The 14,991-nt window shown below is 55.4% G+C and overlaps 3 protein-coding genes across 3 annotated transcripts in view; 1 reads left to right on the top strand and 2 right to left on the bottom strand.

The window, feature by feature from the left end:
* Positions 1-14,991, top strand: part of LOC306815488 (cytochrome P450 4F3-like) — a 91,101-nt gene that overhangs the window by 13,154 nt on the left and 62,956 nt on the right. The gene's annotated exons all lie outside the window — the stretch shown is intronic.
* The window catches only part of LOC306815480 (cytochrome P450 4F3-like), a gene marked incomplete at its 5' end in the record, with an annotated part of 91,296 nt that overhangs the window by 17,795 nt on the left and 58,510 nt on the right, over positions 1-14,991 (bottom strand). The gene's annotated exons all lie outside the window — the stretch shown is intronic.
* LOC306815477 (Fc receptor-like A) lies at positions 9,367-10,841 on the bottom strand. Its single transcript, XM_079332033.1, has 3 exons — positions 10,759-10,841; positions 10,383-10,660; positions 9,367-9,539 (listed from the first exon to the last, which is right to left on the bottom strand). Exons 1-3 carry the CDS (start codon positions 10,775-10,777, stop codon positions 9,471-9,473), a joined length of 366 nt encoding a protein of 121 aa, XP_079188159.1. The 5' UTR covers positions 10,778-10,841; the 3' UTR covers positions 9,367-9,470.

The following is a 14,991-nucleotide window of genomic DNA, read 5'->3' as shown; positions in this document are numbered from 1 at the left end:
ACAAACTGGAGCTCACGCGGAAGCTCTTCCCACATTCCCCACACTCGTAGGGCCGTTCCCCGGTGTGCACTGTCAGGTGGTGGATTAGTTCGGTGGTGTTACGGAAGCCATTCCCACATTCCCCACACACATACGGTCGTTCCCCACTGTGGATCCTCTGGTGATGGGTGAGTTCGCTGTGCATTCTGAACTCCATCCCACATTCCCCACACTCGTAGGGCCGTTCCCCAGTGTGGATCCTCTGGTGGCGAGTCAAATTGGAGTTCTGGTTGAAGCTCTTCCCACATTTCCCACACTCGTAGGGCCGTTCCCCAGTGTGGGTCCTCTGGTGGCAGATCAGGCTGTAGCTGCTCTTGAATCCCTTCCCACATTCCCCACAGTCGTAGGGCCGTTCCCCAGTGTGCACTGTCTGGTGCCTGATCAGGTCTGAGGTGTCTCTGAAACCCTTCCCACATTTCCCACACTCATAGGGCTTCTCCCCAGTGTGGATCATCTGGTGCCGGACCAGGCCAGAGCTCGTGCTGAAACTCTTCCCACATTCCAAACACTGAAGGGACTTTTTGCCATCATGAAGCTGCTCATGGACCCTCAGCTCAGAGCTCTGGCCACATCTCTGGCTGCCTGCCCGGCCCAGGTTGGGTCTTTCCTCCTCGGATCCCCATGATCTGCGTTTGCAGCCCCTCCTGGTGCGGGATCTCTGTGGCTTTTCCTCCCTGTTGGATTCCTGTACTGTGGAGCTGCTGCAAACGGCCTCTTCCACGAGGTTCTGCTGTGGGGATTTGTCCTCCCTGGTCTCCGTCCTCAGCTCCTGGTCTGGGAAAGGAAGGACAAGGAGAGGATGGGATTTGCCTCTGTGCCAGAGGGAAGGAGAAGGAGATGCCCCCAATCCTCCCCAGCAGGACAGAGGGGGAAAGGGGCAATGACTTCCTCCTCACCTGCCTGGTTGTCCTGGGACATCTTCCTGTTCCTCACAGCCTTTTCGTCCATCTGGATAAGACTTGGGAATGGAAAATCTTGGTTTGGGGGAAAAACAAAGTGATTGATATGGCTTTGAAGGTCCTGCTGTTTGAGTGCATCTCTAGAAATGCCCGGGCTGTTTGCTGTCCATAAAAACCACGAAAATCACGAAGGAGCCCAAAAACACTTTCCCAGGAGATCCCTGTTCACAATGTCTTCATTTTGTGGTTATGGGGATTCTGTTCTCAGAGGTGATGGGGGGACCCGTGGCTCCTGGGGATTCCCCCTCTCCTGGCTCCTGCTCAGGCACGCTGAGGGAGTTTTGTGGGTCCCAGGGCTCATCCTGCCCTGATCCTGACTCAGGTCCCAGGGTCCCCCTCTCCAGCATCTCCCCACTCCAGGCATTCAGGGCTTCCCCCGTTCCCTGCCAGCCCTTCCAGGCTCGGGGGGCCCACACCCCACTCATCTCCCGGCTCCACCTCCCCTCCACGCTGCCGGGGGTCCCCCAGCTCTGCTGTCGCCCCTCTCCCCACGCCGGGGCTCCCGCCTTTCATCCCCCGCCTCTCCCAGGGATCCCCAAAACCGATGTCCCGCCCCGCCGGGACCGGACCATCGCCACGTGGGCCCCTCCAAATCCCCCCAAGGAGCATTTACGGCTCAGCTTTGGATTCCTGCAAGAGCCAGAAACATCCCCTCCTCACATCAATAAAACAATACCTTCTCCCATGGACACCCAAATATATTTGGGACTCGATTCCCGAATCTGCGAGACGCAAACCCCGCCCCTAATCCCCCAAAAATCAAAAACCCAACTGAAACTGGGTATTTAAGGGTTAAATAGAATGAAGAGTAGAACATATGTTATTAACTATTGTGAGCTTATAAGGAAAGGAATGCACGATAAGAGACCCTTGATTAACAGATTTTGCTTGGCTTGCAATAATGAAAGGGGCCCCTCTTCGTAAAAGTGCAGAGTCTGGAAAATATCGCAACCGAGAAACTACAGCGCACGCGTAGAAAGACAAGGTGAGAAGTTCAACAGCGAGGAAGACTTTTGTTCTTCATCATTTTCAGCCCACTGACTCATCTAGAGACCACCGACACAATAAACTACGCAGCCACAATGAATATGCAACTGATTTCCATACGGAGCGGGGAACAGGCGGGGCCGATAATCCATATGTATAGGCGATTTAGAATATGCATGACCTTCCTAGATAAATGGAAGATTAGAAATCAAGCAAGATACGCAGGATTTGGGAAGATGTTCTCCCCCTGCGTCCAGCGCTGAATAAAATACCTACCTACTTCACAACTTTATAAGTTCTGAAGTTTATTTCCGTGCTTCACAACCAGCCGTGCCGGAGCTGCCCCGATAGCCCCGGGCCGAGCTTCCCCTCCGCGCTCACCCGCGGGATGCAGGAATGCGATGCTGCCGGGGCCAGCGGAGCTGCGGGCTCAGCGGGCTCGCCCTGCAGCACCGCGATTCTCCGCCTGTGCCCGCTGATCCTCTCCTGCTCCTCCTGCTCCTGCTCCTCCCATTCCTCTCTTCCTCTCCTTCCTCTCTCCTCCTCTTCCTCTCGCTGCTCCCCCGCTCGCATCCCGGACCCCCCTTTGCCACCCCCTGTGCCCCACGGCCGCCGCAGCAGCGGCTGTTGAGGATAATGTTGGAAAACTTTGCTGTATGAATATAGTTTCTTTTAGTTCTGCTCTTACCAAAACTTAGAAATATTAATGTGATAAATATCTATATTTCTTGGACTGTAACATGGTGATGTAAAAAGCTTTTGCTCATGTAACTAACTCGGAGAATGGCAAAAAAGGAAGATATTCAGGAATTTCTACACATTCTTGGATTATTCTGTCTGGATGAACAGAGGGGTGATGAACACCAGAAGTCCAGGGAAGGAATTTATTGATCTCTGTTAACTGTGAATGCGCTGACAAGAAAGAGCATGAGCCACAAGGAGAAAAAAAAGTTTTTTAAAGTTGATTAACTGATTGAATAATGCATGAAGCTCCATGAATATGCAACATGTTGATGCATTTAAAAAATGTTTTCTGAGTTAGTGTATGCTCTTGGCTGTATGTCAAGCACCTGACCTTTATAACCTTTGGCTTTATTGTTTGTCTCTTACTGTCTTTTATTAAACGTTTTGAAATTTACCAGGAAAGTGAATCTTACTTTTCACACCATGGAGTACCTGTGACTGCTCCTGACCTCTCTTTGGCAGCCCAGATTCTTCTAGGATGTGGCCACGGAGTGCCTCTCACTGCCAGGGACCTCCTGGCTCCTTAGAAGCCCCAGAGAGCCCTGTGATGCCACCGTGGAAGCCCTGTGAGTGCAGGTGAGCTCAGGGCTCTTTAAAAACCTGTCTCCCTCTGGGATGTGAGGATGGAGGCCTTGGGAGGGCTTTTGACCTGAGTGCTCTTTAGTAGTTCATAGAAACCTGGGATGTCACCATGGAGCCCTTGTCAGTGCCAGTGACATCAGAGTTCTTTGGCAGGGTGGAGACACAAGGGATGTCAGCACAGAGCTGCTGTCACTGCCTGTGACCTCCGTGTTCCTTAGGAGCGTGGCAACCACTGGCATGTCACAATGGAACCCCTCTGAGTGCCTGTGGCAAAGCACTTCTTTAGCAGCCTGGAGCCCCCTGGGATGTCCCTGTGGAATTCCTGTAACAGTGTGTGACCTCATGGTTCTTTTGCAGCCTTTGACACCCCTGGAATGTCACCCTAGAGTCCCTGTGAGTGCCTGTGACATCACAGCTGCTGAGCATCCTGGAGACACTTGTGATGTTGCCATTGAGACCCTGTGACAGCCTGTGAGGTCAGTGTGGTTTGGCAGATGAGAGACTGCTGCAATGTCACCATGGAGCCCTTGGGATTGCACATGACCTCAGTGTTCTTTAGGATCACAGAGACCACTGGGATGTAACCACGGAACCTCAGTGAGTGCCTGTGCCAAATGGGCTCCTTGGCATGTAGAGACACATCTGTTGTCCTCTGGTGAGTGCTTGGGAGCTCACAAGTCTTTGGAAGGTGAAAGAGGTCTGGCATGTCACCATGGAGTCACTGGCCTCATGGGACCTCAGTGCTCTTTAGCAGCCCAGAGAGACTTGAGATGTCACCATGGGCACCCTGTGCCTGTTTGTGATCTGTCTCCTTTTGAACAGGCTGGAGACAGCTCTGATGCCACCATGGACTGCAGTGGGTGCTGGTGGTTCAGGGAGGTGAGGGCAGGGGAAGGAACATGTGGCAGGTGTCGCTGGGAGCCGCTCTGGCACTCAGTCAGCAGGGACAGCACCAGAGCCCAGGCCTGGGAAACTCTTGTGTCCCCCACAGGCCAAGTCTTGTGGGACCGGGGGGTTTCTGGACAGTCACTGGACAGACTCAGGAGATGATTATTTGCTGTTCTTCAGGGTTGTATTTTATTATAGGGCGTGGGTATATGAGAGAGCTTAGAGAAAAGTTAGAGATTAGAGGTAATAAGAGCGAGGAGGAGGAGAGGAGGAGCGGGGAGAGAAGAGAGGAAGAAGAAGAAGAGACAAAAGCAGAGAGAAGAGAGGAGAAGCAGAGAAGAGAGAGAAGCAGGAGAGAGAGAGAGATTTTCCATTTGCAGTACAATAAGTATTATTCCATAATGAATAATCTAAATTCAAATAACCAATCTAATACAATATACTAATTTCCTAATATTTGCATGCAACCTAGAGGAACAACTAAATTACCATGTTTTGTGGCTTTACTCTTGTCTTGAGATCTTTCCTGCCAGGCTTGAGACAGGATATCTGGTGCTTCTTTGGCATGTGTGGTATTTGGTTTTATCTAAACAAAGGAAGGGGCCTCAAACCTTAACATAACTAGTTTCAGCATCTATGTTAAATACTGCTAACATCCCTATTTCATCTATTGCTTCAGAACTACTTGCTAGGCATTCCTAAGTCTTTGCTATTCCTTCACCAATATCTCCCCCATTTCGTTGAACAACAAAAATATTAGAAACTATCTTGGCCATTATTTTCCTTATACACTGGAGTATGCAGGTTAAAAACACTAATAACACAACTATTATTAATAGAATAAACAAGCCTATTTTACAGAGTTCCTTTAGCCAAGAGGCAAAGCTCCAACCTTCGAACAACCTGTCTAGCCAGGTTGGATTGCTTGTAGTATTTTGGTTAGCTAAATCCTTTAAATTTTGCAACTGTTTATGAATGGAAACAGAATGATCTGATAAATTCATGCAGCACAATCCTTGAAAATCTTCACAGCCATGCCCATGAGCTAGTAAAAGGAAGTCAAGGGCTGCTCTGTTTTGTAAAGTGGCATGTTTCACTGCCTCCTCATCTGTCACCAAGTCACTAATTGCCATTGATGTGGCATTTACTTCTTTACTGACCCAACATCCCAACTGATTTAACTGTCTCAGAGCAAATGAAGTGCTCACCTGAGGTAAAAAAATGCTTGTGATAATTGTCGTGCCAGAGTTCCACGGGCGAAAGTCACTTTCAAAATGATGTCCTGTGGAGGATCTGATTTTTCTACTTTTCTTTTTGACCACCTCTTTAACACTGGGGGCTATTATGGTAAGTTGTCCAAGTGCACAGGGGCCACCTTCTATATATGAAGGTATGCCCTACCATGCTCTGTCTCCACAAATGAGCCAAATTCCCTTGGGAAATCGTATTGGAAGTTTGCTGAATCGACTTGTGTGTGGCTCAAAATATGTGAGAAGTTTAGTTTGATTACACCAAAAAGTCACATTGCTATAAACTGGGTGATATGGGGTAACATTTAAATGAGGACTGTCTCCTTCCATGAGATGAAAGAAATAACAACTGTTCATAGTTACTGAACCTAAGATTTCAAGCTCTTGGAGATCAAATTGATCAGCTTTAAAATTGTCAATGTAAGTTTGATATTTTTGGCTGGGAGTTGGAGATGCATGATGATCATTGTATGTCCAGTACCTTTCAAGGGTGACATTGTTGAAACCCTCTGGCAAAGGTTACTCCTACTAAACAGGTTGAAAAAGGTTTGTCAGGACTTGTGTTAGATAAGCAGATGGTGTCGGAGCCTGCTGACTTGGCTAAGGAAACCCAGATATTTGTCTTGGGTTGATTCACTGGTAACGCTTCACTACAAAAGCTAAAACAAAGGAAGGAAAACAACATGCATTCATGCAAACAATGAAACTCCATTCTTTTCTTGAACTGTTTCTCTTGGTCACTTTCTCTCGAGGATTCTGCACAGTTCAGGTCTGGGTGCTTGATTCCTGGCTTCTCTCAGGATCACTGGCTGCTGTGGAGGCTTCAGCAGGTTTTGATGCACAGTGGGGCTTCACATTCTTTGCTGGCACCCACTTGAGGCCTCCATCTGTGGAGACACACACAAATCCCTTTCCCCATGTTATGAGGTTGTATGGTCCCTCTATTTGTCCTGTTTCTAAGTTTTTAACCAAGACTGGGGGGTGTTCCTTCAGTTTTGCTTTTTTGTTATTTAAAAAGTGTCTATAAATAGGAGGATCTGGCTCGTCTGCAGAGTTGTTCAGAAAATTTTAGACATACAATGCTTTATTTAGCCTCCTTTGAGGTGAGGCCTGAGGATCTCCCCCTTTCTGTTGATCTAAAATGCGTTTTAGAGTCTGATGTGCCCTTTCTATTATTCCCTGACGTGTGGGCAAATGAGCATTGCCAAATGTATGGCGAATACCCCAGTCATTTAAAAATGCAGCCAATTCATGTGAGGTATAAGAAGGACCATTATCCCTTAATGCCTTCTTTAATTCCTTAATCTCATGAGACGGAATGGGAGACCACCTCCTGGGACCACCGGGCTGGGGATTAAAGATGACAGGTAGTGCCATCACATTAAGGCATTCATCTTTACAAATGTCCCGTCTAATTTCTTGCCAGTTTGTCAATACGGAAGCATCATAATATTTTTGTGGTTTTAAATCTGGCGGGGTTTGAGGATGCAGCGTCGCAGTTTGAAGCTGAGATGTCTTTTGCACGACAGGCAAAGTATTTGCAGGTGTAAAATAGTTCCTTGTTTGTTCCATTATTAACGGGGGCGCTGTGGCATCACCTCCCCCTCTGTCCTGTAGAAATGCGTCTGAACTGGGTGGATTCGGCGGTAGGTGCGGTGGTACTGCTGGAGGCTCTCGGTGTACCGGGATGGTGACTGCGGAGGCGTCATTGAAACGCTGGGATATGCGCCACATTTAGGTCCGGCATAGGGAGAACTGCGGAGGGATAAGTTTGAGGACAGGCACTGGGACCCAGGAGCGGCGTGGAGAGCGCAGGCGGCGCTGGCGAGCTCCGTGCATGTGCTGCGGCGGAGCTCATCATGGCGGGCGGCTGCATGGCGGGCTGCGGGCGGCCGGCTCCGGCGAGTTGTAGGGAGGGTGGAGCAGTGCTGGCATAGGCGGGCAGTGGAGCTGTGTTCGGGGGACCAGCAGCGGGAGTCGGGAGAGAGGCGGACTGCTCTGGACCGAGAGGGGCCGGGAAGGGCAGAGACGCGCTGGCGGGCACGGACTGCGGCGCTGTCTGCGAGAGAGCCGTGTCCGCAGCGGGAGACAGAGACGGGGCTGCAGCGGGGGGCCGGATCAGAGACTCATCGGGTGGCGTGGGAGCTGCACACGCGGCCATGGCCGGGGCCATATGCGGTACAGGCGCCCCGGCGGATCCGGCGGCGGTGACCGGGGGCTGCGCCGCCGCTAGCGACACGGAATAGCCGCCGAGCAGCGGCGGCTCGGCCGCGGCCACGCTCCGGACGGGACGGTGCGAGCGGCGGCTCCACGGCCAGCGCGGCTGCGGGGCCATGGCCAAGCGGAAACGCTTTGCCGCAGGCGAGCTCCGGCGGCTGGTTCACTGTCCGACAGGCTCCCCCCGGTTCGGGAAAGGGGACCGTCCCCGGGGGCGCCTGCACGGAGTGAAACGGCGCGGTCTGGCTGGCCGGGGCTGGGGATTGCAGCAGGGGTGTGTTTATCAAAGCCGTGGACACAGCAGAGTGCTGGGCATGTAACGCGCCGGGCACAATGGGCTCCACGTGCGTAATGGCGGCGGCGCCTGGCGGTGGGGGGGGCAGGGGAAGCCATGGGCAGGGGGGAGGAGGGCAGGGGCGGCGCGGCGGCAGCAGCAAGCAGCGCGGTCGCGGCGGGGGCAGGGGCGGGCAGGCACGCAGGGGCGGGGTCGGTACGCGGCTGCACGGGGGCTGGGAGTCGGGACAGGAACGGCTGCGGGCACCGAGGGGGCGAGGCTAGGACGCGGCAGGCAGAAACGTAAGGACAGCGTCCGAGGCGGCGGGATCGGGGGGATGACGGGGGGAAGCCAGCGGCAGGGCAAGCGGAAGGGGCACCGTCCATAGAGAAACGTCCCACAGCGAAGAGGGTGAAGTAACTGGCCCTTTAACACGTTGGGCGCCAAACTGTGGGACTGTGGGGTTTCTGGATGGTCGCGGGACAGACTCAGGAGCTTATTATTTGCTGTTCTTCAGGGTTGTATTTTATTATAGGGCGTGGGTATAAGAGATAGCTTAGAGAAAAGTTAGAGATTAGAGGTAACGAGCGAGGAGGAGGAGAGGAGGAGCGGGGAGAGAAGAGAGGAAGAAGAAGAGGCAGAAGCAGAGAGAAGAGAGGAGAAGTAGGAGGATTTTCCATTTGCAGTACAATAAATATTATTCCATAATGAATATTCTAAATTCAAATAACCAATCTAATACAATATACTAATTTCCTAATATTTGCATGCAACCTAGAGGAACAACTAAATTACCATGTTTTATTGCTTTACCCTTATCTTGAGATCTTTCCTGCAAGGCTTGAGAGAGGATATCTGGTGCTTCTTTGGCATGTGTGGTATTTGGTTATATCTAAACAAAGGAAGAGGTCTCAAACCTTAACTATTTTCAGCATCTATGTCAAATACTGCAAACATCTCTATATCATCTATTGTTTCAGAACTGCTTGCTAGGCATTCCTAAGTCTTTGCTCTTCCTTCACCAACAGACTCCCAGTGTCCCCAGTGTCACAGCACGCTCTCATAGGTGTCACTGGTGTCCTTTAGTCGCCCGTGGGGTCCTGGCAGCTCTGTGTGGGTCACCCACCCCGGCGGTGCCAGCAGCGACAGCCCCCAATGACAGCCAGGAGCAGGAGCAGGTACAGGAGGGTCCTGCCGACATTCACAGCCACTGCTGGGGACAGAGGGGGACACAACGGGGTCACCCTGAACCCCGGGAGTCCTGAACACTCCAGTGATTCCGTGTGACGTCACCTGTGAGTCCAGTGGTTCCCTGTGGTGTCACCTCCAGGGCCAGCTCTGGGCTGAGTGCCCGGAACACGCGGTGCCCGTCCTGTCCCAGCTGGTTGGTGGCCACGCACTGGTAGGTGCCCGAATGTCCCACACTGACGGCCCCAAGCTCCAGGAGGGGACCCCGGGCCACCTCGTGCCCATTGTGCAGCCAGGTGAAGGTGACAGGGGCTGAGCCCACCTGCACTGAGCAGCGCAGGGTCACGGGGTCACCTGGGCACACCTGGAGTGCCGGGGGACCGGGGGTGATGGTGGCATTGGCCACGGGCACTGCGGGGACACAGACAGGGCTGAGGTCATTGGGAGGTGCTGGCATCCACTAGGGAGAAGGGGCTGGAGTGGGGGATAAGGTTGGGATGGGTGGGAAGGGGATGCTGTGGGTGGAGTCACTCGTAGCTCGAGGGTCCCTCTCACCCCAGATGGTGACATTCAGGGGGACACTGTCAGCCACGGTGTCAACAGGCATAAAAGGCCCTATTTTGGTGCCACAGCTCCAAGCGAGGGGTGGTGCCCAGTCTTGTCCCCGAGCCCCCCTGGTGCTAGGAGAAGGACAGAAGGGGACTTGTCCCCACGGCCACCGTTCAACTCAGCACCAGGTGATCCCCTAGTGCTACCTGTCCCCGGGGGGGGGGCTGCAGCGACAGGGACACACGCCCAAGTGCAAGACCCCTGCGGAGTGACACAGGCGGGACTGGGGACATGGGAGGAGTGGGGGACACCAGGGAGCAGTGAGGGAATCAGAGAGGGGGAGGATCAGAGAGGATTGGGGGGATCCCAGTGAGGAAGAAGACGGTGGGGACGCTTGGAATGGAGTGGAAGTGACCCCAGGAACAGATGGCATATTCAGAGAGGGTACACCAGGAAAGGGTTGAAGGGAAGATTTTGGGTGCCCTGACAGGGATGGTGACCTATTGACAATGCAGGGACCTCAGATTAGCACAGTTGCACTCAGGAAGGGACTGAGGGGACCTGGTAAGGGATGCAGACACGAGGAGAGGCGATGCAGGGACCCAGGGAGAGAGCTGGGAAGGCAGGGCGGCACACAGAGGGTTGAGCAGGGATGGGAGAGCTGGGGGGGCTGTGGGGGCTCCCCGTGCCCATCCCCACACTCACTGCGCACCGTGACGCCGAGCCGGGCGCTGCTCTTCCGCACGGCCCCCCCTCGGAGCGCACCTCGCAGCTGTAATTCCCCGAGTGGGAGACCCCCACGGCGGGCACCAGGAGCTGCGGGGACCCCTGCGGGCCCCCCACCAACTGCCCGTCCCGGTAGAAGCGGTACAGGAGGGGGGCTGGGGGCCGCAGGGGGCTGGGGGTGCTGAGGCAGCTGAGATTGAGGGGGGACCCCTCGGGGAGCCCGGGGGGACCCTCCAGCACTGGCACAGCGAAGAGCTCTGGGAAGGAATGGGGGTTAGGACTGTGACTCTGAGTCCACTGAGAAGTGGATTTTGGGGTGTCAGGAAATTGGGGTTCCAGCCGTGGGGGTGCTCACCGTGCACTGTCACTGTCATTGGTGCTGTGACATTCCTGAGGCCACCCAGCCCCTGCAGCGGTAGCGGCCACTGTTGTGCAGCTCCAGGGGGTGCAGGGAGAGCTTGGTGGCCCCTGAGGGACCCCACGAATTCCTTCTCGTCCTTATAAAATCGCACCCTGGTGACAGGGCTGTCCTGCCAGCCCTGGCATCGCAGTGCTCCCGTGTCCCCCTCCAGCAGTGCCCGTGCTGGCACCTGCAGCACCAGCGGCTCTGTGGGACAGGAGGGTCCCGTCACACTGAGGAGCCCGAGACAGGTCCAAAGTGGGTGCCCATGGCACTGGGGACATCTGGCAGGAGTGTCCACTGTGCAGGAGGGTGCCAGGGACACCAGGAGCAGCCCTGTGACACAGCTGTCCTCACGGGGATCCCACCACACTGGGATGCACTGGGATCTCCCTGTATGCAGGGGACAGGCTCTGACCACACGAGGGCTGTGAGGCCACCCAAGGAGTGGAGCCCACCCAGACCTATCAGCCAACCACCCTGAGCATTTCACATTCCCCCTCACCATTTGACACCATCACGGGGGGGCTGTGTCCACTGCCGGGTCTGACACACGTGTAGCTGCCACTCTCAGTGACAGTGAAGCTGTTGGGTCCCTCCTGCCCCCAGAGCCGCCCGTCCTTGTACCAGGAGGTGGCACCGGTGGTCCCTGAGCCCTGGCAGGTCAGTGTCACCCGGTCCCACAGCACCGCCGGCGTCCAGGGCGGCTCCACCAGGAGCTGAGTGCTCTGGGCACCTGCTGGTGACAGGGGACACCAGCCTGCCAGGGCCACCATGGGGCTGGAGACAGCAGGGCAGGGACATGGCATCCCCTGAGGACTCACCAGCGAGGCCGAGGGTCTGGGCTGGGAGAAGGGACAGGGCTGGGTGGGGGTGGCACCGTGGGGACAGTGGCACCCAGGATCAGGGTGGGGCTGTCCTCAAAATATCCCTTTGAGGACACCCTTCTTGTAGTAAAGTGCTTGGTCCCCAACAGGTCTGCAGAGGCTACCAGGGTAGAGCTCTGTTTCACACATCTGGGTGGCACGGGTGCCTCTGGAATGGGGTCAGTGTGGCCATCTCATGCTGGCACAGGTCACACTCACCAGCCCTGTGGGCACCTCCCCATGGTGCATCCCCTCTGTCCCTTTCCCCAGAGCTGCCCCAGGTCCATGCAGCCAAACCCCACATCCCTGTCCCCGAATCCCTGTCCCCCATCCCTGTCTCCACATCTCTCTCCCACATTCCAGTTCCATTGTTCCTGTTCCTAGGGCCACCCCAAAACCCTGGTCAGACTGAGAGGCCACTGCCTCTGTCCCCCACTACCTCTGCTGACCTTAAGGACCTCAGGGGACCCCACAGCCCCCCTGTGCCCCCTCCCCACCGCTCTCTGCCTCACCAGGGCCCATCCCCAGGGCGTCAGGCCCGTGCCCAGGGCACTCACCCCACAGGAGCAGCGCCACCTTCCCGGCCATCCTGGTGTCCCTGGCCATGGGCACTGGCTGTCACTCACTGCTGGGGCCACCCGTCCCCTGGCTGGCGGCTCTTGGGATGAAGGGACAGGAAGCGAGGTCACGTCTCATCCTCATGTGTAGGTGGCCCTTGGTGGGGGCAGGGTGGGGACAGGATGGGGGCAGGGTGGGGACCTTGTGGGACATGGTGTTGATGGTGGGACATGGTGAGGACAGGATATTGTCAGAATTTGGAGGCTGAGGCGGGGCAAGGAGCCAAGGATGGGTGCCCAGGGCACTGGGGTGCCAAGGATGGGGTCCCTTAGGAATGAGGGTCCCACGGGTTGGGTGGATTCACACTCAGGGATGAGGGTTCCAGAACAGTGTGGTCTCCAGGGATTTGTGATCATGGGATGGATCCCAGGGGTGCAGATGCCATGGGAATGGGTGTCCTTTTGGAATCATGGTCCTTAGGCAAAGGGGGTGCCAGGAGCTGGAACTACCAGGATGGGGGTCCTTAGAAATGGAGATACTAGGGAATAGCAGTCCTGGGATTGGGGTCCCAGGGAATGGGGGATAGAAGGAATGGGGTTCCCATGGTTAAATGGGGAATGGGCAGTGCCAGGCATGAGCAGTAGCTGGGCAGGTCCAAAGGTCACAGCTCCTTCCCTGGGTGCTTCATATTTTGGGGTGAACCAGGGCCCAACGCTGCCCCCCTGGGGTGCACATTTCCTGGGCAGGCATCACATGGAGAGCCTGGGTAGCTCCGTTTCTGTTCCCTCCCCTGCCCTCGACTTTTTCCTCTCTTTATTTCTCTGTTTTCCTTATTTCCCTTACTTTTGTGCCATGCTCCCTCACTCCCAATTCCTGGCTCATAAATCCTGGGAAACACCTGGGCAGGGAATGGGTGGGGGGACCTCAGGGAGGGAGAAAAGGGGGTGGGGAGTATGCAGGGAGGGGTGGGGAGGCTGTGGGGGATGGGGATGTCCAGCTGAGGTCCCCCAACACTTTCACTTTGTCTCTCCTGCAGCAGAAGACAGAGGCTGTTTGTGCTGAGTCACACAGGGTGGGTTCTGTCCTGGGGGCACATCCAGGGGGTCCTGCCTGAGGGGATCCTGTTCTGGGGGTGACACATTCTGGGTGGATTTTGTCCCAGTGGTGACACATCCCAGCGGGGGAGATCCTGTCCTGGGGGATGGCGGTTCTGGGCAGGGTCCCTGGACACATTCCCTGAGCAAGTCCCTGTCCAGGGTAGGCACATCCCGGAGACCCCTGTCCCGAGCAGGGGGGCCCTGCCAACCCCCTCTGTCCTCAGTGGGGCACTGTGACCTCTGTGACCTCTGGGGTGCCCCAATTCGGGGTGTGACCCACCCACTCTACACCCCCTCATTGGCTGCCCCTGCCCATCTGGGAGCCTCAATCCCCATTTGGGAACCCTCACAGGTGCAGCACCTGGGCCCCATTGCACAGCCCACCAAGATCATTCTGTGGGTGAAAAACCCCAGCAGGGCTGACTGGGGGGAACAGACATGCGCTGGTGTCAGTCAGGGAGGGCACAGACACCCCAAAAACACCCAGACCTCAACCCCACACCCAAAACGCCTGCAGGGCCTGAGTGCTGGCAACCAGGAGATGGATGAGACCCTCCCCATGAAAAACTTTTGAAGCTCTGGGGGGCTTCCCCCTCCCTCTCCTGCTCCCCACAATTCCCACACAGGGTTTCTGTCATAAGGGGTTGGGACACTTTGGGTTTACTTGATTTGGAGAGAAATCCTGTTCCAGACCTCTCCTTTCTTGCTCCTCCCCTGCAGGATCTGAGCCAGCAAGGGCAGCTGGGGAATGGAGCCCCAGGCTGGAAGGAGCTCCCAAACTCCTGCTCCTTGAAGCCAGTGGCCATCCAAGTGTGGGGCCAGCCATGGCCCAGCCCCAGTGCCCAGGGATGGGCATTGGCCAGCCCTGCTCTGGCCAGCCCCAGGTGGCAGCCAGGACCTGAGGCTCCCCTGCCCCCTTGGCTTTGATTCTCGCAGCTTTCGAGCTGCTGCAAAGGTGAGAATTCTTTCTGTGGCCAAAAAAGGCCTGGCTGTGGTTTGCTCAGCCCTGCAAGAAGCACAAAAGCCAGTGTGAGCCCAAGCAGTGGCTCTGTGAGGCCCTTTGATGGTTTTCAGAGCAGGGCTGGCTGGAACCCCCCCCTGCAGGGGCAGCTGTGAGGGAACCAGTCCAGAAATGCAGCAATTGATCATTTGGTGCCTGTCCCCAAGGCACTGAGAGAGCCCCAGAACTGCTGCAAAGACAACAACAATCTGCTCAACAACCTGACCAGGACCTTCCTTGAACAAAACCTGCAGCCCTCTGGAACCTCCCGGAAAGAATGTTTGGGTTCTGGATGTGGACACCAGAAAAGAGAGAAAAAAGTGTGGAAATATGGAGCAGGGGCTCCACACGTGGCTCTGGGGCACAGGGATGTCCCAGCAGGAGCAGGGAGTGCCCAGGCAGAGAAATTCAGGGCAGGGTGCAGAGGATTTACCAGGGAATCAGAGCCTGAGGGACACACGGGCATTTCCACAGATTGCTGTGGAACCAAATGTACCTGAGATTTCCCATCATCAGGGCAAGTTCATCACATTTGTCCCCTTAAGTTTTGGCGCCCCAGAGGTCTCAGAACCCCACTGGGGACAGCAGAAATTCTCAGGGTCCCCAGGACAGAGGTCCCCAGGATGTGCCACCTCTGGGACAGGAATCCCCACAGGCGTGGCATCCC

This window comes from Erithacus rubecula (genome assembly GCF_903797595.1).
Source record: "Erithacus rubecula genome assembly, contig: scaffold_139_arrow_ctg1, whole genome shotgun sequence".
Classification (NCBI taxonomy): domain Eukaryota; kingdom Metazoa; phylum Chordata; class Aves; order Passeriformes; family Muscicapidae; genus Erithacus; species Erithacus rubecula.
This window is presented reverse-complemented; position numbering and strand designations above follow the sequence as displayed.

Excerpts from the sequence above, each read along its gene's own strand:
- LOC306815477 (XM_079332033.1), bottom strand. Across the intron at positions 9,540-10,382 it reads GCTCGGCGTCACGGTGCGCA|TGCCCGTGGCCAATGCCACC; the intron begins GTGAGTGTGGGG and ends GTGTCCCCGCAG.